Raw genomic sequence first — 23,033 nt, 5'->3', positions numbered from 1 at the left:
TTGCTGAATAGACATTGAGAAGACTCCTTCCCTGGGCAAAGTCCCTCAAGCAGCTAGGGACAAGGCTGGTCAGTGAACAGAGAAGGCTGCAGGAACTCACAGGGCCACTGGGAAAATAGCCTGCAAGGGAGGGCCTAGTCCTCATCCCAAGAGCTGGAAGGGGCCTGAACCACAAGAAGGGACATTTCACATGCATGTGCGGACAGGACAGCACTCAGCTAGGAAAAGATATTCAGATAGGGGTCAGTCAATGATGAGCTCCTCTGCCCACCTCCTTCCACACAGATAGAGACTCCAAATCCTGGACCCCTCCTGGGCTCCACAGAAGGCCCTTCTGAATCTGGCCCCACCCTTAAACTCAGATTTGAATCTGCTGACCTCAGAGCCTGGGTGAATTCCCAGGCCACCTGAGAAAATCCATCTTCCACACCCACCTGGTGCAAAGGGCTTCTCTTTTGTCTCTGTCAGGTGCAGAGATGACCATGATAAGGTTTGCAGAGTTTGCAGCACAAAAGGAAGAAAAGCAACTTTCTCATGGGGTTTCTAGGCAGCCCCAGCCAGAATGACAGTGTCCTGCCTGGGTGGTGTAGAATGTCCATTAAATGTATCAGATGCCTACTGATGGCTGCAGTGTCTAGCTGTATTTTGCTCCTGGCCAGATGTTGCCCATCTCTGGAAGAAGTTCCACCCCAAGAGAGTTGGGCTGGGGGCTCAGGGGTCCTAGCCCTAGGATGATATGGGTCTGAATAAAGCCTTGGGCCAGGCAGGGTCTCCCCTTGGGGGCCCCAGCTCCTGGGTAAACATTAATGGGGCTCCACACACAGCAGGTCATGTGCGCACTGACAGATCTTTGACCTGCAGCTGTTCCCGCTGTGCCTCCTCCCCGCTGGTGCCCCCTCACCACACATGCAGGTAGGAGCTCCTAGAACCAGACCAATTTCTAGGACACTGGGCCCAGAGCTTAGTGAGCATCAGGTCCAGGGTTTGGGCATCATTCTGAAACCCCGGGACCTTAGGGCAAGTGAAAAGAGCCTAGAGGCAGACTGGGGGGAGGGGATACAAAGGACCCCTGGGCCTGAGCCCAAGCACTGTGGAAGGGCCAGAGTAGACTAAGATCCAAAGAGACCCATGGGCCCAGAACTGCCAGGGGGCCCTGACATGGGCAGGGGTTCCCAAGCTCTGCTCCTAAGTCTGGGGAGGTAGGACCTTTATCAAGCAAAGACGTCACTTGTTTGGTATCAAATACCAAAGTCTAAGCTGGGACCATCTGCAGTGTCCTTACTGACACTTGATAGGTGAAAGCCCAGGATTCTCTAGCTAGCAGCTACTTCCTGTCGGTGCCTTAGAACCCTGTATCCTCAGTCAGCTGTCAAACTTTCTTTCAGCAAAGACCAGTGAGGGAGCTGGGAAGCCAGTGTCCCTGAAACTAGACTGAGCTCGCTCGTCTGATAACCACCCGAGGTCACCGTATCCATCTGTCTGTGGTCAGAGGGAAGGGAGAGCCACCAAGACCTGCAAGGTGTGGGGGATTTGGGAGGTGACTTTAGCCTGCTTGGTGGGGTAGAGGGTGGAACAGGAGGAACAACCAGCTCATACCTGCCTTGCCCTCAGCAGATCTAGGATTGGGCCTGGGTCTTCCCTTTCTTGAAATCCATGCCAAATTCCCTCGCTGGTGGCCAGGTCCCCAACCCTACTCTGGATGCAATTGACCTGGTGGACCGGAGTCTGAGAAATGCAGGTATTACGTGTTCCTGGACTCCTATCTCTTGACAACTACCCTAGACAAAAATGAGATTTCTCTAGCTTCCCTCTTGAAGTTGAGAGGTCTCTTTACACCTCCAGCCAGAGCCAGACTCACTGGAACCTTTCCCTAGCCCTGCTTCTGAACCTTACCCATGGCCCCATCTCATACCCTTGTGCCCCAGCCCCCTCCACCTCTGCCTTCCTTTTGTCCTTCTCCTTGGGAAATCTACAAACAGCCCTACCTGGCCTGACCCCTTCAGGGACCTTACCATCCATCCCAGGCTTAGAGGAGGAAGGCACAGACCCCTGGACCTTCTCTCAGCTGAAGAACACTGACCAACTGAAAGGTAGGCCCGGGGGTGTGACACAGCATACAGGCAGATCCCAGGCTTCCCCTTTCCCAGCAGAGTATAGTCTGGGACTTAACAGAACCCACATCCTAGAAACCCACATTGAAATGCTTGAGGAAACCCTCTCCCAGCTGCCTGTATTCCTTTTACTCCCTGTTGATGGCTGCAATTCTGGGACTCCCCCTTCAAGGTCATGGGCTAAGCCATAGAGCACGGAAGCAAGGGAGGACAGAGGAAGGGACACAGACTCTGCCCTGGGGACCTAATACAAGGGGAGACGTGGGCTCTGCCTAATGGGACAGAAGGGAGAGCCTGTGCTGTGTCTGAGAGGTGACAGGAAACATGGGCCCTGTTCTCAGGGAGCAAAGTGTGTGTGTGTGTGTGGGGGGCGCTGGGGTTTCTGGCCAGTAGCCAGCTGGTCAAAGATAGTCCTATCTCATGTCCCTAGAGGTTGGCATGGCCAGCAGGCTTCGCCAGGTGGTCAGCAGCTTTCTCAAGGCATGTGGACTCCTGGGAAGCCTCTACTTTTTCATCTGCTCCCTGGACACCCTCAGCTCTGCTTTCCAGCTCCTAGGCAGTGAGTGGCCAGGTGGGAGGCCAGGGTGGGCATGGGAAGCTGACGTCTTACAGCCTTGTTGCATCTCCCTGTGGGGAATAGGCAAAATGGCTGGAGACATTTTCAAGGACAATGTGGTGCTGTCCAACCCTGTGGCTGGCTTGGTCATTGGTGTGCTGGTCACGGTCCTTGTACAGAGTTCTAGCACCTCTTCCTCTATCGTGGTCAGCATGGTGGCCTCTAAGTGTGAGTGCACCTCTCCTTCCCAGGGCAGTGGGGGGGGGTGTTAGTGAGCAGGCATTGCTGAAATGGCACCCCTACAGTGCTGACTGTCCAGGTGTCTGTGCCTGTCATCATGGGCGTCAACGTGGGGACTTCCATTACCAGCACCCTGGTCTCAATGGCGCAGTCAGGGGACCGGGATGCATTTCAGAGGTGAGTAATGATTGAAGAGTCAGGCTGGTTCTGCCTTGGCCTCAGTGGAGGCTGCTCAGGCAGAAGACGGCCTGCCCCCTGTGACTGCAGGGCCTTCAGCGGCTCAGCTGTGCATGGCATCTTCAACTGGCTCACAGTATTGGTATTGCTGCCACTGGAGAGTGCCACCGCAGCATTAGAGAGACTGAGTGAGCTGGTCCTGGGTACTGCTAGCCTGCAGCCAGGGGGGCAGGCCCCCGACATCCTCAAGGCACTGACTCAGCCTTTCACACACTTCATCATCCAGGTGAGACAGACGTGTCACAGGAAGGCACTGTGCCTGCCTGGCTGACAGAGCAGGAGGCAGAGGCCCTGTCCTGGACGGGGACAGAAGAGGGTTTAGGCTGATAACAGGCTGAGGGAGAGGAATGCCAGACACATAAATGTACTCCCTTTATCTACCAGCTGGATAGCAGTGTGATTACCGGCAGTGTTACCAGCAACACCACTAACGGCAGCCTGATTAAGCACTGGTGTGGCTTCAGGGGGGAGACGGTGAGGTGCCTCTGACCCTATCTCTCATTTGACCTCTGACCTGCCGAATCGTACCCACTTGATTGTGAGCCTTCTGAATCTCTGTCTGCCTCCTGTGAGCGCTGTGAGCCTGGCCTGAGTCCTTCTTATCCCTCAGCCCCAGGGAAGCAGCGAGGAATGCGGCCTCTTCAGCTCTTGTACAGAGAGGAACAGCTCAGCATCTGCAGAGGAGGACAGGTTGCCCTGTGAGTTCCTCCCCCTGTCCCACCAGCCCTACCCTGCTTTCTGCTCCGACTCTCCTGTACTCACCACCCCGCCCTGCCACAGGCCACCACCTGTTTGTGGGCTCAGACCTCACAGACCTGGCTGTGGGCTTCATCTTGCTGGCGGGCTCCCTGCTGGTGCTTTGTGTCTGTCTGGTCCTCGTCATTAAACTGCTCAACTTGGTGCTGCAGGGCCGCATTGCACAGGCTGTGAAGACTGTTATCAATGCAGGTGGGTGTATGGGCACCCTGGGCCTGGGATGGAAGACCAGGCAGGGATTTAGGAATGACCCAGCACCCCACTATGCACACCGGCAGATTTCCCCTTCCCCTTTGGCTGGCTCGGCGGCTACTTGGCCATCCTCGTTGGTGCAGGCCTAACCTTCTTGCTTCAGAGCAGTAGTGTCTTCACGGCAGCCATTGTGCCTCTCATGGGTGAGCCAAAGTGGGCAGTGGGCTTGGCGTTGGGGGAGCTGAGCTGGGGCCTCCTGGTAACCCTTCATTCCTCCAGGGGTTGGGGTGATCGACCTGGAACGGGCTTACCCCCTCTTCCTGGGCTCCAACATTGGCACCACCACCACAGCCCTCCTGGCTGCCTTGGCCAGCCCTGCAGACATGTTACTCTTTGCAGTTCAGGTACTGGCCTCAACCATTTCCCTGTTCACAGACCAGCCCAGGCTGGCTACATTCCAGGCTCTACTTGGGCTCCTCAGTCTCTGACCACAGGCCTGCAGCTCTACTCTCAGACCTAGGAGGATATTGCAGGGACCTCACAGCCTGAGCCTCAGTTCTTCCTGTCCAGGACTGCTTTCTCAGAATGACCTGTGGTCATCTCATGCCCTTTGTCCCTCTATCACTGGCAGCCCTCCAGATTCCCCAAAGGACCCCTGCTCCTCTGGCCCCTACATCCTGGGGTATCCAAGTGTGGTGGTCTGGTCCATGCCTGCAATGGGACTCTTCCCAAATTCCTGTTCCTTCGTGTTCCTGTGTTCCCAGACTCCATCCTGGTGATGCTCCAGCTGAGCTGTGCTAGCTTCATCATGCCACCTGAGCTGAGAAACAGTTCTGCCTCTAAGTTGTTTCTTCCTAACCCCAAATCTCCCAGCTTTGGGCCTTAATCCTATTGCAGCTTAGACTCTCAATCACCTAGTCTTTGGTCCACTGCCCTGACTCTAGATTCCCTCTGCCTAGGACAGGATCAGGTTCTGAAATCTTGGATTGCACTGGCTGCTGCCGTAGGGAAAACTGAGCCTAGCTCTCCTTGCATCCCACTTGGCATCTTTTTTATCGCCTCTGTATCATCACTGTCACTTAGACCCTCCCGAGCCTGCACCATCCTCTCCCAGCCCTCTGGATTGTGCTCATTCACAGAAAGAAAGGCTGTTCCCTGCCCACCTCCCATTGTCTCTGATAGCAGCAGGGATGTGTTACCACACAAGGGTGCTGACATAGGCCCCTATCTCCTAAAATTCGAGGGAGGGGTAAGACGATAAATGTGAGTCTACTCTGCCTAGACTATGCTGTCCTAGTGGTCCATCCAAACCACTCAGTAGGACACAGCAAAGCGTCAGACTTGACCAGAGTAAGGAAAGACATGGTTTCTAAAGAGCCCAGAGCCCAGGTGACTTATGTCATCTGGTCCAGGCTCCTCACCCCCTTGCCCTCCCTGCCTACCAGGTTGCTCTCATCCACTTCTTCTTCAACCTGGCTGGCATACTGCTGTGGTACCTGGTGCCTGTCTTGAGACTGCCAATTCCACTGGCCAAGAGCTTTGGGGATCTGACTGCCCAGTACCGCTGGGTGGCCATTGTCTACCTACTATTCACCTTCCTGCTGCTACCCCTAGCAGCCTTCGGACTTTCCCTGGCAGGGGTCTCAGTGCTGGCTGCAGTGGGGGGTCCTCTGGTGGGAATGGTGCTCCTTCTCATCCTGATTAATGTCCTGCAACGACACCGACCATCCTGGCTGCCTCACTGTCTTCGATCCTGGGCCTGGCTGCCACTCTGGCTCCATTCTCTGGAGCCCTGGGACCACCTGGTGACTGGTTGTTGCCCCTGCAGGGCCTGCAGCAACGCCCATATGACCAGCAAAGTGGCTCACTGCTATGAGAACCCACAAGTCATAGCTTCTCAGCAGTTGTGAAAAGTGGGTGCCATCAACCCAGCTCCACTAGCTTCAGGGCACTGGAGGCAGTAGAAACGGCCTCCCAATTTTCTCTGGGGCGGCCGGGCAGGGCCCCCATGGATGTCTTAGTCGCCTGCATCTTCTCCTTTGCAAATAAACAAGGTTACTGTTGAGGAGTATTGACCTTCTCTCCTATGTGGGGGTGCCTATCACAAGGCTGAGTGGAGACGGACAGGCAGCGCCATGCTGCCCCTAGCGGAGACTCGAGATTAGGGTGGTGCTCCTCCCCCCACATCCCCAAGCCCGAGACTTTGTTTATTTCTGTGGTGGCTGGTGACAGCCGGTTTACAGGAGGCCTTCCGGCCGAGAGCTGCCTGGGAAGGCTGGGCAGGGCAGAGAGCCCAAGTTCACGTCGAGAGGGAGCCTGAGCTCCGCCAGCGATGGGTGTGAGGGAGGTTCAGTTGAGTATACGACTTTTACCGAGTTGTGCAAGAGGCTGACTTTGCGTCCAGCCCGCAAGCTCGGTCAGGCATGGTCTCCTAGCCGCCAGGGGGCACCATTCCTCCTGCCAGGATCCTAAACAACGGGTTCGGACTAGGAGGCACCCTACCTCCGACACCTTTGGTGCCCGGACTTGTCCTGGTAGCCTCCTAGAACTTGCCCATCTAGGTGTTAGGATATAAGGCCTAGACAACACTTTCTTCGCCTGAGTGCGTAAGAAAGGACTTGGGAGAGCATGGGGCCCTGGTTGGGGCTTCTGCCCTCCTTCTTGCCTCCTGCTGGACTTGGACGGTCTGGTTTTCAAACTGGAAGGTTTGTCCTGCAGCCAACAGGTAACTGGACACCAGAGAAGAGGCAGAGACCTCCCACCCCTCCCACACCACGAAAGAGAAAGCAACCCAAAACTCAGGCCCAAGTTATAGCAATCAGACCCACAGTGGAGCTGACAGGGATCCCTTTTGGTCTGTCTATTACAGCTCTCAGGCATTTGACAGCATCTACCCCTTTGACACTGAAACACAGTATTGTCATCTGCAAAGCTATGAGAACTATCCAGAACCATGAGACTGAGTTACAGCAAACAAAGCCCTCGATGTTTTAAGTTCACAAGTTCGAGTCTGCTCATTTATAATAACTCTTGACCACATGTGACCCACGGGTGTGAATTTTCTTGGTCTAAAACTTTTCCTTGCACCCCTGCACCCCAACCTCCAGGCTTGCCTAGCTAGACTCTGAGTCAACAGGTATGGCATTCAGGGAGATGAAGCCTGGGGAGCCCCTAGAGACATCCATTTATTGCCCAAGGGTTCTATCCTTGTTAGTGTGTGTGTTGTTGTTGTTTTGTTTTACATTACTTTAGATATATGTGTATGAGTGGGGTTTTTTTGGCTGTGTTTTATGCATGTGTACCACATGTGCCTGGTGACATTGGAGGTCAGAAGGTATCAGATCACCAGATAGAGGAATGGCTGTGAACGACCAAGCCCTCTGCCCAAGCACCAACAGCTTGTAACCACGGAGCCATGTCCTTTGTGCTTCTGATTCCTGTCGATCCCCCATACATATTGTAGGTGCCTCCATTGTCCTTTCTGTCCTTTTAGAATATCCCAGGCCCTCTTTGTCCTTAGCCTTTACTGTCACCCTGGTTCTGTGCCATTCCCTACCCCCAGCTCCTAGGCTTCCTAGGCCCAGAATTTACTCGGTCCACTAGAGAACTGACTGAGCTGAGGACTTGCAGATAAGCTCCAGCGGGGACAGAGCAAGGTCTGTGTACTGCAGCCTTGGTTCACCCACTCTTGTGACCAACCGAAGGGTGCTTTTACACAGCCTCCGGTGTTCTCTGATCTTCTAGAGGAGGGGCGGAGCCAGGCTGCATCTCTGGAAGATCCACTGAGGGAGTCAGTGAGGCCTAGTCCACAGGGGAAGCACCTTGGCACCTCCTTCCGGGGTGAGGGGAGGCCTTCCACAAAAGCTGACCACAGGGTCCTTTAAGGCCACAAGAGACTGTCTGCCTGCTGCTCCTGCCTGGCAGTAATGCACCCTCCCACTGGGACCATGGCCACCAGTAAACAGAGCCTTCCTTGTGCAACCTCCAACAGCTGCAGACTGGGGAGGGAGGGCGGGCACCCGATGCTCCGATGTTCCCCCAGCTCGCTCTGCCTTCCTTCCCTGCTCCTCTGGCCAGCTCTGTGCATATCCTCTCAAGCTGTAGGCTCCAGGACCTTTTGCTATACTGGGTCTTCTTTCCCCACTGGCACAGGGGAACTCTTGGTTCACAGTAAAGACCTAGGGCATCTCCCCACCAGCTGTGGCAGCCACTGTCCTTGGTGGGCTTATGCTCAAGAGCCACAGTCTTTTGCTATGTTGTTTGTATTTATTGCCCAGCTTGGGACCCAAACATCTCAAAGAAGCCCAGGAAGGTCTTTGTGTTAAAGTACAGAACTTCTGCCGGGCAGTGGTGGCGCACGTCTTTAATCCCAGCACTTGGGAGGCAGAGGCAGGCAGATTTCTGAGTTCGAGACCAGCCTGGTCTACTGAGTGAGTTCCAGGACAGCCAGGGCTACACAGAGAAACCCTGTCTCAAAAAACAAACAAAAAAAAAAGTACAGAACTTCTGCTTCTTTCGTAGATGTCTGCTGCCTATGAGGTTCTCAGCAGCTAAGCTACTCTGTAGGGCCAGTATGTCTTCAACTCAGAAGATATTCTAGGCATTGAGACAACCCTCAGCATGCCAAAAAGTGATCTGGTACCTCATTTAAACCTCCTAAGGTATGGGTCCTGTCAGTGTGGTCAACAGAACTCAGCCCACCCTTCCTGAACTACCCTTCTGGGGAAAGGGCAAGACAGTCAGGTCTTGCTAGAGACTGGCACATGAACAATAGGACTACATCTTGTATACAGCAACAGAATGATGCTGCTTAGGACCTAGGACTCTGCTTGTCCTGATGTTATTTTCCTTGTGACATGGTTGGTACTTGGATACCACAACCAGTAGGGATTGCATAACACCCTTAGATTTTTTTATTTTTATTTTTATTTTAGACAGGGTTTCTCTGTGTAGTCCTGGCTGTCCTGGAACTCTCTCTGTAGACCAGGCTGGCCTCTAACTCAGAAATCTGCCTGCCTCTGCCTCCCCAAGTGCTGGGATTAAAGGCGTGCGCCACCACCGTCCGGCAACACCCTTAGTTTTCATCCCAAAAGCCAGACGTACAGAAGCTTGGTGGCTAGACTGGGACAGACCCCACAGTGTAACATTCCTTTAAAAAGTTACAAGTCAGACATGGAGGCTAAGAACTGTAATCCTTGCATTCTGGAGGCTAAGGCAGATCGAAGCCAGTCTGAATTCCATGTTACAGGACAGAAGACTCTGCCTCATATAAGCAATGGTGTAGAGAAATTAACAACTAGACTATTTCATGGGTAGAAAGATATTGGGGATCAAAAGGCCAAGGCCATTGGTGGGGGAACAAATGGAGGAAAAGAATCGATTCAGAACGACTTGCCTTCCACAGAGGTAGTTGATTTGAGCAGGAAGGTTAAAGTTAGGGTGAACAGAAATCACCTGCTCTTCTGGTATCAGAAACCTTTAAGCTTGTTTACCCGGCCAAGTCCTGTTTAGGATAATGTCAGCACTGCCATTTTGTGGGTAGGGATGCTTTGGACCTGACACTGAAAAAAAAAAAAATGTATAGACTTATGTACATGTACTGTTCTCCATGCGATCCATTACAGGACAGGGACTTGCACACGTTTGTTTGTTTTTCTCTCAGTCATGGCCAGGCATGCCCAGCCCTGTAGTCTCCATGCAGCTCTGCATGCACTTGGAGCTCAAGCTCCAAGGAAACCGGCTCCTGGCCAGCAGGTTTCCACAACATCTAGTGCGTCCGAAGGGGCGGAGGGATGGCCCTCCCGGAGCGAGAGGACCCCGAGCCTGCCCAGTGCATCCCGGGAGGGCCCAGCGCCTCCGCCAGAGCTTATTATTGTTAGTGTTTCAATTTGCCTCAGCTAGGAAGCTTGCAAGGTGTGTTCCGGACCGCAGTGCCCGAGGTCCCTTTCTCTCCCCAGCAGCAGCTGCCAGAGCAGCCCGAGCCCACAAAGCTCTGAAAAGACGCCCCCTCCCTTTCAGCCGGAAGCTGGCTTTCCTCGTCCCGCCCGCGCGCTGCACTGCGGCGGTTACCAGGACGCCAAAACAGCGCAGCCAATACTGTCAGGCTCTCGGAGGGCTCCCAGGAGGCAGCCAATGGGAGTGCAAATCAATCATTTGAAACACCCAATAGATTGAGCACTGCGGCGCCAGGGCGGAGATTCTGATAGGGAGAACCTCAGGCAGTACTGACCAATAATGAGCGTATATCGTTGGGAAGGCGGGCCCCAGACCGCTCGATTGACGGAAAAATAGCCAATCAAACAAGGGTATTTCGTGGCCTCGTTCTGAAAGCCCAATCCCGTGCTGGCAAGGGCGGGTCGTACGACGTATATAAATGTTGGCAGAGCGTCGGTTGTAGCACTCTGTGCGCCTGCTCCTCCCTAAGTGTTCCTACTATACAGCCGGTCCGCAGTCGCCGCCGCCATGAGGGAGATCGTGCACCTGCAGGCTGGGCAGTGCGGCAACCAGATTGGCGCCAAGGTAGGAGGCCAGGTTTCTGCGGGACGGACGCACTGGGACAGCCAGCAGGGGAAAATGGCGGAAGCGTCCGGCAGCGTCGCCCTTCATTGCGTCCTGGTTACCGGCGTACTCTGGGCCGAGACATAGAGCCGGTGGCTGGTGGCGGTGGGGCGGACGGTGCGCGGCCCTTAGGGATCGGTCGCCCTGGCGCTCAAGAGACCTGAGTGGGGTGGGGTGGGGGGAAGGGCCTGCCGCACCCATCCGGGGCGGGGCTGCCTTGGAGCGCACCGGCCGGCGTGACTCAGCTAACGCCCGACTCCCTTGCAGTTCTGGGAGGTGATCAGCGACGAGCATGGCATCGATCCCACTGGCACTTACCACGGAGATAGCGACCTCCAACTGGAGCGCATCAATGTGTACTACAACGAGGCCACCGGTAAGGCTCCTCTACCCTGTCCGTCCTTCTGACCACCCTTCCAGTTGAGCACACTTGACGTCCCCCTGTCCCACCAGGTGGCAAGTATGTGCCCCGCGCCGTGCTCGTGGACTTGGAGCCCGGCACCATGGACTCGGTGCGTTCAGGGCCCTTCGGGCAGATCTTCAGACCTGATAACTTCGTCTTTGGTGAGTGTGGTGGGGGTGTGGACGGGGCTTGCTACCCATGAGGCTCAAAGGTCAAGCAGCTGACCTAAAGTTCCTGCTTACTAGCCGCCCAGGTGTACATTTTCTTGTCCTCTGAGTCACTCAATCCTTTGGCGGAAAGCAGCTTTAGGAAGAAGGTCCAGCTGTCTGCGGTTAGGCTAATTGCTTAGTAGAGAGTATGAGCGAAAAGCTGACCTAGTGGCAGGGGCACCTGTGCTCTCCTTGAATATTGCTAGGGGTGCCTTTGGAAGTATTTATTGTCTTAGCTCTAGTGTGTTGTGTACATCTGCGTCTGTCCCGCCTACCCCTCATCCCTCTACCCCACCCCAGGACCTATGTATATGTATCCCTGGCTGTCCTGTAACTTTAGACTAGGCTGGCCTTAAACTCAGAGCTACCTGCTTCTTCCCAAATGCTGGGATTAAAAGCATGTGCCATTATGCACAGCACCATCCCCCCGCCTTTTTTTTTTTCCTTTAACCTGGTAGGTTCTTGTGGGTCTCTACACTTTATTTAGCGTCACCTTGTGCTGTTTGGCCCCTTGGGCACATACCTAGTTAGTGACCTGCTGTTTTCTCTTACAGGTCAGAGTGGGGCTGGGAACAACTGGGCCAAGGGGCACTACACAGAAGGTGCAGAGCTGGTTGACTCGGTGTTGGACGTTGTGAGGAAGGAAGCCGAGAGCTGTGACTGCCTGCAGGGCTTCCAGCTGACCCACTCCCTGGGTGGGGGGACTGGGTCTGGGATGGGTACCCTCCTTATCAGCAAGATCCGAGAGGAGTACCCAGACAGAATCATGAACACCTTCAGTGTGGTACCTTCCCCCAAGGTGTCAGACACAGTGGTTGAGCCCTACAATGCCACCCTTTCAGTCCACCAGCTGGTTGAAAACACAGATGAGACCTATTGTATTGATAATGAAGCACTCTATGATATCTGCTTCAGAACCCTAAAGCTGACCACACCCACTTATGGTGACCTGAACCATCTAGTGTCTGCCACCATGAGTGGGGTAACCACTTGCCTGCGGTTCCCTGGCCAGCTAAATGCTGACTTGCGGAAACTGGCTGTAAATATGGTGCCCTTCCCTCGCCTGCACTTCTTCATGCCTGGCTTTGCCCCCTTGACCAGCCGGGGAAGCCAGCAGTACCGTGCCCTGACAGTTCCTGAGCTCACCCAGCAGATGTTTGATGCCAAGAACATGATGGCTGCCTGTGATCCCCGCCATGGCCGCTACTTGACTGTGGCTGCTGTGTTCAGGGGCCGCATGTCTATGAAGGAGGTGGACGAACAGATGCTTAACGTCCAAAACAAGAACAGCAGCTACTTTGTTGAGTGGATCCCCAACAATGTGAAAACAGCTGTCTGTGACATTCCACCCCGGGGCCTAAAAATGTCCGCCACCTTCATCGGCAACAGCACTGCTATTCAGGAGCTGTTCAAACGCATCTCAGAGCAGTTCACAGCCATGTTCCGACGCAAGGCCTTCCTACACTGGTACACGGGTGAGGGCATGGATGAGATGGAGTTCACCGAAGCTGAAAGCAACATGAATGACCTGGTGTCCGAGTACCAACAGTACCAGGATGCTACAGCTGAGGAAGAGGGAGAGTTTGAGGAGGAGGCTGAGGAGGAGGTGGCTTAGAGCTGTCTTAGTCGCTAGAGCATGGGAGCAGTGTGAACTCTTTATTCATTCACAGCCTGTCTGCTAGCCATGTCCACTGTGCATTTGCTGTCCTGTGTCCTGACATCACTTGTACAGATACCACCATTAAAGCAATTCATAGTGTGTGGCTTCGCCTCTCCAGTTCCTTCTGATAGGCTTTTCGGGTGCTGTTCCCGAATGTCAGTGCATAGTTGTCCTGCATGGCTGCAAGGAAGAAAGGCTTAAACTGAGTTCCCGGGATTAGCACATTGGAGAGGTCAGTGCAGGCTGTGAACCAGAGCAGCTTCTCTAGAGTCTAGGCATGGAGTATCCTTGACAGCTTAGTGGCATGACTGTGAGCCCCATACTGACTAGGTAGTTAGTCCAAGTCCAAACTGGGACTCTGGCCAGTGGGCCAACAACTGGTTATCAGCAAGTGTGGCAGTTAAAATGCAGGACCATGTGACCCTGTCACAGGTTTGGTATGTAGTATAAACTTGCCCTTAAGTATGGGCTTCTGGTGGGGAGCAGTACTCACATGGGATGAAGCCCATGTAGAAAGGAATCAGGCCTTGGCTTCTGTAAATGGTGGTGTTTGGCCAGTGGGTCTTAGGCAGCCTTTCACCCAGTGCACAGACTGGGTGTCTGAACAGGAACTGGAGAAATGAATAGATGCTGTTTGCCCACTGGTGACCAAGATCATGCCTTTGGGCATTTTTATCCATCTGACTGACACCCCCACCTCCTTACTAGGGTAGGGAATCAAACCTTATGTGAACAGCCTGAATGATCTTGGCCTTAAGGATGACCCCTAGAAAAAGATCTTTAAGGAGGGAGTCGGAGCAAGACTGCAGGGAGGCCTGACCATGTTGAGGTATGTGGAAGCCTGGCTAGGAGCGTGTTTTCCTACCTGGTTCTTGTCAAAGTCATCCATAGCTTGTGTGACGCCATCACGGTAATTCATCCCCATTACCCAGGCAAACCGGGGGACAAAGCCAGCATAACCTGGAGATGGGTGGATAATAGAGTTAGGGCATTTCTTCTACACACTTCCAGGTGTGTCAGAAGTGTTGAGCCCCTTTACCCCTGAAATTGGAGCTGTTAAGCCCATTACATACCTAAAGGTTGAGCCAGGCTTTAATCCCAGTACTCAGGAGGCAGAGGCAGGTGGATATCTGAGTCTGAGGATAGCTTAGTCTACAGAGTTACAAGCCAGGGCTACACACAAACCATGTCTCAAAAAACAAAAAAAAAACACACCTCTTTGGGAGCAACTGGGCTGGTTTAAGACGTTTTAAAACATGAGAGGCTCACCTGTTCTCTGTAGGATGGGGCCCATGTAGCAAACCCCCAGTTACCTTGTCTGAACCCTGGGAACCTTATGGAGAACAGCTCAGGTCCCAGACACTTACCTGAGATGGCCTTGCGTTGGATTAGGTTGGGGTGGTCTAGCTGGGGCAGTCGCTGGAATCTGCCCACATCTAGTGTCTCCTGTGGGGCATGTGGAGGTAGGTACTCATCCCTCCTGCAGTGGTATAGCTGGAACAGGGAAGTGCAAATTACTACATAGCTTCCACCTGGGGAGGGAGTGGGAAAGGCTGTGACAGGAGCCTCAGGCCAGAGTGTCTCCAGTTACCTGGTGGTAACTCCCTGGGTTCTCCTGAAGAGGTGCTGCATTCTTCCAAGCCTCTTCCCCATATGCCAGCAGTAGACCTGGATGGCCCAGGTCTCTAGCTTCCCCCTTTCTGCCTGGAGGGCATGGTGGGTAAGGGGGATAAGGCATGAAGCCTGCAGGCAGTGGTCCCTGTCTGGATATGTTCTCTACCTGTGGTGGCCCCTGGGTGTCCACCTCCTGGCGTGGGAGCCGGCCCAGGATCTCAAAATTCTTGTAGGGTTTCAGACCTGTACAGACAGGGTAGCCCTTGAGCCATGTAGGAAGGAAGGTGGATCCCCAATGGAGGCAGAGCTAGGTGGGATCCCACCATAGCCGTGAAACTCACTGGTATAGTGGGGAATGTAAGGCTCTGTCAGGTCCCTGCAGGGAATCCATGGTGGCTTGGGTTTGCTAAAGTCCTCAATGAACTTGGGCTTGGATATAGGTGACAGAACAGAGCAGGGGCTCTTCTGTACGCTGGGATCTGTGAGCAACTGTGCAGTGGTGCGGCCATAGGTGTTTCCCACCTGGTAGCGCAGTTGAGGATAGAATCCAGCATAACTGTGGAGAGAAGCAGGGGAGAAACCACTCCTGCAAGTTAATTAGCAGCCATTGGACATGGCAGGTTACCCAGCTTCTGCTCACTTTAGATGGAGGTCATGTAAGCATCTGATTTCTGGGCCTCCTGGGAGGCAGGGTTAGCATATGCCGTATCTTTACTGGCATTACTACTCTCAGATTGTCCTCCACAGCAGACCCATATACTCAGCAATTCTCTGTTTCTGCACATAGGTGTTTTGCCTGCATGTATGTCTGTGTTCCGTGTGTGCATCTAGTGCCTGTGAAAGTCAGAAGAGGGAGATGGAGCTCCTGGAACTGGAGTTATGGATGGTTATGAAGCTACCATGTGGATGCTGGGGATTGAACCTACATCATCTAGAAGACTTGCAAATGCTTTTAACAGCTGAACCATCTCTCCAGCCCAGCACCCAACCATTCTCAACACTTTCCATCCCTCACTCCACGCATGGACAGTTCTAAAAGAGACCAATTTTGAAAGGAGGGATATAGGTTCTTCAGTTAAGCCTCTGCGTTATGTGCTCCAATGTCTCACTTGAGTCTGTGTAGGCATGCACACACAGTCTTTGGAGGGTTTTGATTTATTTTGCAGTGCTGGAGAGTTTGCATGTTTATACTAGGCAAGCACCCAACCTCCGGGCAGCATCTTGTCTGTGTTTGCGTTTAATGGCTTACATTTATCCCACCTCTAAACCACTTCTTCCTATGGAGAGAACGTCTAGCACTTGCTTATCCAGTCTATGCCATAGCTCTTTGGCTCCCATAGTTTTTGCCCTTGACAGACATGTTGGCCATCTAGTACTGCATTCAGGTTGAAGCCACAGGGAGGGACGAGGCTCAGCCTTCCTCTACAGTTCCACCTCAGAGTTTTTCTGTCCCAGAGCTCTTCATCCATGGCGGTCACTATTCCATCCTTAGTAACTCTGGCTTTGGGCCTCCTCTTCAGCACTCTTGGAGTCCAGGAGCTCCCAGCCCTACTGCACGTCCCTTTTTCCCAGCCCCAACCGTTCTCTCAGTAGTGCTCCCAGCTCTTACCCAGGGATGTAGTGGGGTTCTGGAGTGAAGAGGTTATGTTTCTGAGTAGCTGCCATTTGCTTTGACTCTGTTCCTGCTGGTTCAGCCCTTTCTGTGTCCACCTTCCTTCCCTGAAGAGACCTGTTGCCTGGTAACCATTGTGAAGGGGGGCAGCATTATGGACCCAGGCATCTGTTAACCCTGTGAGCACTCCCATCTCACAACATCTCTGGTTCAAAGACCAGCTAGGAAGGTCTTAAGCAAGGTAGGAGGTCCTGGAAGGAAGCCCAACTCACCAAGAGCTCAGGAGCCAGGAACTGAAAGGGGGTGGGATCTCACTATGCTCAGAGGCCAAGACCCAGGTAGAAAGCAGTTCCTACTTCATGATGGGGTCTTTACCCCAGTCCTCCTCCACTGAGGAAGTCAGTACTGAGTCAGGTTTCCCAGATGGACAGCCGTGTGGACTCTCCAATAGGCTTGTTCTCCTGTAGTAAGACATTTTCAATACTTAACAACTACTCATTCTGTTTTTTAATGTAGAAAAACTTTTGGGGCTGAAGAAATGGCTCAGTGGTTAAGAGCCCTGGCTCCTCGTTCAAATCTCAGCACTCAATGGTACCTTACACCTATCTGTGACTCCAGTTCCAGGGGATCTGACACCCTCACACAGACATACATACAGGAAAACATACCAATGAACGTAAAATAAAAGAACTTTCTTTGGTGCTGGTGAGATGGCTTGGAGGTAAAGAATGCTTGTCACGAAGCCTAAGCCAGAGTTCAGACCACGAGCTCAGTATAAAAGAGAATGCACTTCCAGAAGTTGACCTCACACCCTAGCCTATCAAACCCTATTTAATAACAAAAATCCTTTTGCATGTATGTGCAGATGTGTGCGGAGCTCGGTGCTTATCTTGTAGTGTTCCTCTGGATCCCCAGGATCCACCTGTCTGTACTTCCCCAACATAAATTTATGAAACAACTTTTTAGTGGGTGTATGCATGTGTTGTGGCACTCCTGTGGAGGTCAGAGGACAACTTTTGAGTGGCTGGTTCTCTCTTCTACCTTGTGGGTTCTGGGGAGTAGTCAGGTTGTCAGGATTTGATGGTAAGTACCTAAGCTTTTACGTGTATGCTGGTGATGCAAACTAAAGCCCCCATACTTGCTCACACAGCACAGCTGTGCTATTTCCCTAGCCTTTAGATAGAACTTTATAACCATAAAATGAATATAACAAAGGTGGGGGAAGAAGCAGATTCTACCCCATGTCAAATCAACACAATGGTGAGCAGACTGAACTTTGCAACAACTGTTATAAAAAGATAATTCCACATACGAGACTCGTGAAAGGCCAGAGACAAGATGGCTCAGAGCTTAAGACCAGTGGTTGCTCTTCCGAAGCACCCTCACCCCACACTGACTTCCATGTTAGTATCACAACTATCAACACGCCTGGCCTCTGATCGTCTGCACCCAAGGACATAAGCCTACACACAGACACATGCACATTGTTACAGATACTAAAGCTAAAAACTGAGCTGCCCATGCTGGCACCTAACAGTCGGGAGGCAGAGGCAATCTGATGTTTGGATTTAGCCCGCCTGGTCTACTGAGAAGAGCTCCAGGACAGCCAGGACTACACAGAGAAACACAGCCTGGAAAAACCAACAAAAAAATGAATTCAGGTGATTTTTTAGTCTTATTAAAAATAAATCTTTTTAAAAAAATCTTATAAAATATTAAAAATGGACCATCCAATATTAAGATGCAAATATAAACACAAGTGTTGAAAACAAAACCAACACACAACCTTTAAACACACAGAGGTACAGTTCTACCTGAATTTAATTAATTAATTAATTAAATACCGCAGCTCCAGTGTGGTAATGGAAGTTTCTAATGCGGATCGCTGAGGTACACTCCAGAGCACAATTTGCTAATATAGATCAAGTCTAAACAAGACACTGCTTCTACAATACTAAAGAAGTGCTGAAACTAAACAAAGGTACATGGTGGTTGGTTGTAGGGCCAGAGAGGTGTCTGAGAGCACTTGTTGATTTTTTTAGAAGATCCAGGTTTAATTCCCAGCACCCACATGGTAGTTCACAACCATCCGTAACTCCACTTCCAGATCTGATGCCCTCTTCAAACCTCTACATCACCAGGCTTTCATGTGGTATACAAACATACATGTAGGCAAAACATATATTAATTCTTGAAACAAAACTAGATACACCACCTCAACTATATCTGCTTTTTTTTTTTCTTGTTATGTAGTCCAAGCTGACCTTGAACTTATACTGAACTTGCCTCAGCCTCCCAAGTGCTGCAACTCCAGGTGTGGGCCACCATGCCCAGCTCCACAGCAGTGTGAACATGTATGCTAGAGGCCAGAGGTTGATGTTGGTTGTCTTCCACAATTGTTCTGTACCTTAGAGTTTTTGAGATATGGTTTGTCTCACAGACTCTGGAGTGCTTTGGTTCAGCTTGATTGGCTGAGGAGTGAATTCCAGAGATCCTCCTGTCTCTATCTCCCTAGAGCTGGGAGAGGAAGCACGACTCTTATTACTGCTCCTGGTCATCCAGCTCAGGCTGTCGTACTTACACGGCAGGCACTTACGTCACTCATCGAGCCATTCCTATCCCCATGGCAGTATTTTTTACAGGGAGGAACTGAAGTCACATAAGTGGCAACAAATGCTTCTTCAGAACCCAACACACCAGGTACCTTAACACCATCAATTACGTTCTCAAAGGACGCTGTGCAGTGCAGGAGGAGGTTCCAGGCAGCCTGTGGTCCCTTTGTCCAAATCACACTTGTTTCCTCATGTCGCCATCCGTCTATGCAGAAAAGTGTCAGGCAGGGCCAGTGCTAAAAGAAGAGATCCAGAGAGAGAGAGACCCAGTCATGGTAGAAGAGGGCTGGAGGAGGCTTTGTGGATGAGGTATTTTTGTCTAAGGCTAAGGTCAGTGCGAGGCCAGCCAGGCCAGCATCAGAGGCCACTCAGTATTCCTTTGTGTATCATCTCAGCACAACCTAGTTCATCTCATACATTCTGACCACCTAGCTTCTGTGCCTGCAGCTAGAGGCAGAAGACACGTTTGTTTTTATTTATTTATTTTTGGTTTTTTCGAGACAGGGTTTCTCTGTATAGCCTTGGCTGACCTGGAACTCACTCTGTAGACCAGGCTGGCCTCGAACTCAGAAATCTGCCTGCCTCTGCCTCCCAAGTGCTGGGATTAAAGGCGTGCGCCACCAGCGCCCGGCAAGACAAGTTTTTAAAACTAACACTGCCTGGACTGGCCAGACCAGTAGTCAGGCCTCAGTTGTTTTGCTATGTTTCCCATGATGGGGTTTGCTGCAGAGGCAGCTGCTCTTCCTCCTCCTCCTCAACTGTCTTTCTCCCTATACCCTTTCAATTGGCCCTCACACATGGAGCCATCCTGCAGGGCTTGGCCCTGCCCCTTCTTTACCTAGGGTGGGGTCCCTGACTTCCCAGAAGTACTGTTAAGAGTGGACTCAAGCCCCCAGTAAAAGGAAAAGGGTTGGGACCTGTCTTGACCAAGGCTGACCTGGGTGGCAGTCTCAGCAGGTAAGGAGGGGGTACTAAGGATGGAGGCCCTGTGGTAGAGCCCCTCCTGATCTGGACAATGTTCCTTTCCTAGGGAGCTCCCAGCAACAGAGGGGAGGGGCATGATCCCACAGTGAGGTCACAGAGCCCCACAGTGCTCTCTGGCAAAGGAGCCCAAGCTCCAGAATGAACTTTGACCAGAAGGCTGTGAAATTCCTGGCAAATTTTTACATCAATGGAGGCAAACACTGGACTCGGGGCCCCCTGAGTCAGAAACCTCTTCATCCCACCCAGTAATTTCAGAAGATAGTGGATATGGGTCTGGGGACAACCCAGTGGGAAGACCATTGGGATAGATGAACAGTGGCTGTTGGCTTCCTTGCAGGTCCAACGCTGCTGTGTTATGGTGGGACCAGGAGCTGGAGGCTGCCTGGGATGAGATGTGGCCCCCAAAGACGAAGAGAGCCCCTAGTGGCTTCAGGTTAAGAATAGGCGCCCCCAATGAGTCCACACCTATCAGCACAGGGACTCTGAGGGAGCTATGTGAGTGAGGATCTTCACTCCCCCCTACCCCTCAGGCCAGTATGGGGGCTGGGAAAATAGCTTTCTGCTAAGAAATGGGTCTAGAGCTTGCTTTTTTGCATTAGGGCTAGAGAGACGTCCTCCAATCCTGACAGACCTGGATGTCCCTGGCCCAACCCAGTATGAGGTGCCCAATGTGTCTCTGCGAGAGTCCTCTCCACACCCCCAATACACCATCGGTCGCAAGTACCCGGGTCGAGGTGCATGTCCCCACAGCCCTGCCTATACCGGGGGAATGGGAACCTCCTGCCCTGAAAACCTCCCCACCGACCATCCGCCCCACTGCAGAGGGTGGTGGCCGCAGGGCATGGCAGACCATGTGGCTCCAAAGTGAAAGCCCCTTCACGCAGAAGACCGACTTCAACCAAGAGACAAAGGTAGGGATATTAAGTGGGCCAGGTAGGGGAAGAGTGGGACAAAGGGGCCGCCTTGAGCTGGTAGCGGTGTTGCGGGTGAGGCCTTGAGGAAAGGAGGGGTCAGATGGCCTATGGGAGGGGCTACATGCCTAGGTTTGGCATATAGGGAGAACCAGGGGCTCAGAAAGCACAAAAGCATGGGTCAGACCTAGGAGGATAGGATGAAGCTGGGCAAGGAGGTTGCAGCATCCTGACTCTTCATAGTGGCCATCGCCCGCCGAGTACACGCCGCTGAGCCAGCCTGCCTTCCCGGCCTTCAGCTTTGGCGGCCGCCTTCGTCGCTCTGCTGTCAAAGTACCCGAGAGTCGTTTCCGTCCAGGGATGCTCCGAGCCCGAGGTCCTTGTAGCTATACCCCACTCGTGCCTACCTCAAAGCCCTCTGGCGAGAAGCGACCCAGTCCCAACACCTACAACATCCTTCCTGGGTGCCGTCTGCAGAGCACACGCTCACCTGCCTTCTCCATGAGCCGCTCTCCTGCGTTTGCATCCTGGGTCAGCTCTTGTAAGGAAGATCTAGAAAAGGAGGCTTGGCCTGCTTAGGGGTGGAGTGGGGCTTGGGCCGCAAGGGAGGGGAGGGATGCTGGGGTGAGGACTAGGGTCAGCTCACTCTCTCTGCAGCCGGAACCCCAGGTCCAGCTGCCTACTACGTGGAAGACTGCTACAACTCACGCTTCCCATCTCCGCCTGGAGTAGTTATCCAAGGAGTGCGCAGACCCAAGCGCCATGACACAGGCCCCTTCTGCACACTGTAGGCCCATCACGTATAGATTGTAAAGCTGACCTCTCTTGAGGCTTTCCTAGGCTTCCTTTGGAACTCTGTCTGTAGCCTGGCTTTCTGACCCTCTAGACACCCCACACCCACTCTTCTGGCTTAGGCTGTGCAACAAGAATAGTCTTCCCAGAGTCTCCCTTCCCCCCACTATACCGAGATGCAAATGATTCTTCTGAACTGTGGTCTCTGGTGTGCCTGGTTGCCCATCCTTTGCCCAATGGGCTGTCTTGAATATGTGGCTTCTTGCTGCCCTGGTATTTCTGGCTTTCTCTTTTCCTGCATAGTGTTCTTTTCTTCAGGATTGAAATGGCAGCCTGGGAACTAACCCTAAGCTGACCTAGGATAGAATAGGAAAAGGACCCTGTGGCAATGTAGGACAACCTGATCCAGTCACCCAAGATCCAGCATCTACCTGAGGATCAGGGCTGCTTGCTGGGCTGAGGAACTATTGGGATAGAATGGCGGGGGGGCGGGGGGCTGTCATCTTTACACAGCCTTGCCTAGCCCACTGAGATAGGACCCAGGGAATCAGCTCACCAGACACTGGCCCTACTTCCCTGGGGCCCTGACCTGAAGATTCAAATGGGTTTGCTAACTTGTGTTCTTAGAACCCAAGCCCAAAGCCTTTGGCCCGAGCCTCTGCCCATTGATGGTTCCTCAGCACTGTTGACCTGCCTTCCTACTTAGAAGGAGCCCCCTTCAGGAGCCTCGCCTTGCAGCTAAGAGATAGCAGTTTCCCCAGTGTTCTCTCCATACTTTTTTCCTCACCCAGACACAGATCTCACTAAAGAACATTTTTAAAATGTATTTTATGTGTATGGTGTTTTGCTTGCTTGTATGGTATGTGTATCATGTGTACTTAGTGCCCAGAAGACATTAGATTCCTTGGAACTGATATTACAGAGCTGCTATGTGGGTGCTGGAACTGAACCCAGGTCCCCTGCAACAGCAGAAAACGGTCTTAACTGCTGATCTATTTTCTTAGCTCTCAGAGCTGATTTCTTTCTTTCTTTCCGTCCTCCTCAGACAGGCTCTGACTGTCTTGGAAATTACTGTATAAACCAGCATAGTCCTGAACTCAAGTGCTTGGATTAAAGATATGCATCATTGCCAAGTGTGGACAGCACACGCTTTTTAATCCCAGCAGTCAGGAGGCAGAGGATCTGAGTTTGAGGCAACCTGGTCTAAACTGTCCATGTCTCAAGGGGAAAAAAATGTACCACTAAGCCCAAACCAGAACTCACTTAAAAAGTGATTTCATTTATGCATATAAATGCATGTATGTCTGTATACTACATGTATGTCTGGTGCTTGTGGGGGTCAGAAGAGGACATCAGATCCCCTGGGACTGGCAAAGGTTCTGGTTCCCAGAGAGCAGGTGAAGTGAAAGGCTGAAAATTTCATAGCACTGGCAGAGGGTGGGGCTAGAGTGGTCAAGGCCTCTCTAGACTGGGTTCCTTCACATCCCGACCCCGCCCCTTGAGCGCGATCTCACTACCTCTGACTGGGTAGCAAGTCGCTGCCCGGAACCTACGCGCGGCGGCGGCGTTTTCCCGGGGCCTATTGG

General features: G+C 52.5%; 4 protein-coding genes across 14 annotated transcripts; 3 read left to right on the top strand and 1 right to left on the bottom strand.

Annotated features, from left to right (window-relative positions):
- The first annotated feature begins 64 nt into the window (after nt 1–64).
- On the top strand, nt 65–6,170 carry Slc34a3 (solute carrier family 34 member 3). Of its 7 annotated transcripts, none has more exons than XM_034505473.2 (14): nt 65–912; nt 1,386–1,519; nt 1,681–1,738; nt 2,004–2,090; nt 2,542–2,670; nt 2,752–2,895; nt 2,973–3,084; nt 3,175–3,370; nt 3,529–3,618; nt 3,755–3,842; nt 3,925–4,092; nt 4,179–4,295; nt 4,372–4,496; nt 5,538–6,170. In XM_034505473.2, the coding sequence occupies exons 5-14, from the start codon at nt 2,550–2,552 to the stop codon at nt 6,000–6,002; spliced, it is 1,626 nt and encodes a 541-aa protein (XP_034361364.2). In that variant the 5' UTR covers nt 65–912; nt 1,386–1,519; nt 1,681–1,738; nt 2,004–2,090; nt 2,542–2,549; the 3' UTR covers nt 6,003–6,170. The 7 variants fall into 7 exon arrangements, with proteins under 7 accessions (XP_034361364.2, XP_076793660.1, XP_076793659.1 ...); XM_076937545.1 differs by having other exon boundaries at nt 1,615–1,738; nt 2,025–2,090; XM_076937544.1 differs by having other exon boundaries at nt 1,615–1,738.
- A 4,126-nt stretch (nt 6,171–10,296) lies between these two features.
- On the top strand, nt 10,297–13,023 carry Tubb4b (tubulin beta 4B class IVb). The gene is made up of 4 exons (XM_034505470.2): nt 10,297–10,611; nt 10,918–11,026; nt 11,104–11,214; nt 11,817–13,023. The coding sequence occupies exons 1-4, from the start codon at nt 10,555–10,557 to the stop codon at nt 12,875–12,877; spliced, it is 1,338 nt and encodes a 445-aa protein (XP_034361361.1). The 5' UTR covers nt 10,297–10,554; the 3' UTR covers nt 12,878–13,023.
- On the bottom strand, nt 12,438–19,791 carry Cimip2a (ciliary microtubule inner protein 2A). 5 transcript variants are annotated; one of them, XM_076937537.1, is made up of 10 exons: nt 19,698–19,791; nt 18,853–18,996; nt 16,421–16,609; nt 16,146–16,272; nt 14,878–15,092; nt 14,514–14,779; nt 14,290–14,416; nt 13,788–13,882; nt 13,416–13,533; nt 12,438–13,102 (listed from the first exon to the last, which is right to left on the bottom strand). In XM_076937537.1, the coding sequence occupies exons 4-10, from the start codon at nt 16,199–16,201 to the stop codon at nt 13,014–13,016; spliced, it is 966 nt and encodes a 321-aa protein (XP_076793652.1). In that variant the 5' UTR covers nt 16,202–16,272; nt 16,421–16,609; nt 18,853–18,996; nt 19,698–19,791; the 3' UTR covers nt 12,438–13,013. The 5 variants fall into 5 exon arrangements, with proteins under 5 accessions (XP_076793652.1, XP_034361362.1, XP_076793651.1 ...); XM_034505471.2 differs by lacking the exons at nt 18,853–18,996; nt 19,698–19,791 and adding an exon at nt 18,435–18,665; XM_076937538.1 differs by lacking the exon at nt 13,416–13,533 and having other exon boundaries at nt 12,963–13,102; nt 14,878–15,122.
- On the top strand, nt 19,744–22,272 carry Stpg3 (sperm-tail PG-rich repeat containing 3). Its single transcript, XM_034507331.2, has 6 exons — nt 19,744–19,989; nt 20,082–20,239; nt 20,344–20,478; nt 20,567–20,655; nt 20,899–21,196; nt 21,313–22,272. The coding sequence occupies exons 1-6, from the start codon at nt 19,883–19,885 to the stop codon at nt 21,444–21,446; spliced, it is 921 nt and encodes a 306-aa protein (XP_034363222.1). The 5' UTR covers nt 19,744–19,882; the 3' UTR covers nt 21,447–22,272.
- Nucleotides 22,273–23,033: the final 761 nt, after the last annotated feature.

The sequence above is a fragment of the Arvicanthis niloticus genome, chromosome 6, assembly GCF_011762505.2.
Source record: "Arvicanthis niloticus isolate mArvNil1 chromosome 6, mArvNil1.pat.X, whole genome shotgun sequence".
NCBI classification, from domain to species: Eukaryota; Metazoa; Chordata; class Mammalia; order Rodentia; family Muridae; genus Arvicanthis; species Arvicanthis niloticus.
Note: the sequence above shows the minus strand (reverse complement) of the source record. Positions and strands in the feature narration are given on the sequence as shown.

Bases quoted from the DNA above. Each gene is read 5' to 3' on its own strand.
- Slc34a3 (XM_076937542.1), top strand. From the start codon at position 1,654: ATGCCAAATTCCCTCGCTGGTGGCCAGGTCCCCAACCCTACTCTGGAT. The intron at 3,371-3,528 runs GTGAGACAGACG...TTTATCTACCAG, and splicing joins TCACACACTTCATCATCCAG to CTGGATAGCAGTGTGATTAC. The intron at 3,619-3,754 runs GTGAGGTGCCTC...CTTATCCCTCAG, and splicing joins GTGGCTTCAGGGGGGAGACG to CCCCAGGGAAGCAGCGAGGA.
- Tubb4b (XM_034505470.2), top strand. From the start codon at position 10,555: ATGAGGGAGATCGTGCACCTGCAGGCTGGGCAGTGCGGCAACCAGATT. The intron at 10,612-10,917 runs GTAGGAGGCCAG...ACTCCCTTGCAG, and splicing joins GCAACCAGATTGGCGCCAAG to TTCTGGGAGGTGATCAGCGA. The intron at 11,215-11,816 runs GTGAGTGTGGTG...TTTCTCTTACAG, and splicing joins ACCTGATAACTTCGTCTTTG to GTCAGAGTGGGGCTGGGAAC.
- Cimip2a (XM_076937536.1), bottom strand. From the start codon at position 16,201: ATGGCAGCTACTCAGAAACATAACCTCTTCACTCCAGAACCCCACTAC. The intron at 13,534-13,787 runs GTAGGAAAACAC...TCATTTCTCCAG, and splicing joins ATGACTTTGACAAGAACCAG to TTCCTGTTCAGACACCCAGT. The intron at 13,103-13,415 runs GTGAGTACTGCT...TCTTCCTTGCAG, and splicing joins CTACATGGGCTTCATCCCAT to CCATGCAGGACAACTATGCA.
- Stpg3 (XM_034507331.2), top strand. From the start codon at position 19,883: ATGAACTTTGACCAGAAGGCTGTGAAATTCCTGGCAAATTTTTACATC. The intron at 19,990-20,081 runs GTAATTTCAGAA...GCTTCCTTGCAG, and splicing joins AAACCTCTTCATCCCACCCA to GTCCAACGCTGCTGTGTTAT. The intron at 20,656-20,898 runs GTAGGGATATTA...GACTCTTCATAG, and splicing joins ACTTCAACCAAGAGACAAAG to TGGCCATCGCCCGCCGAGTA.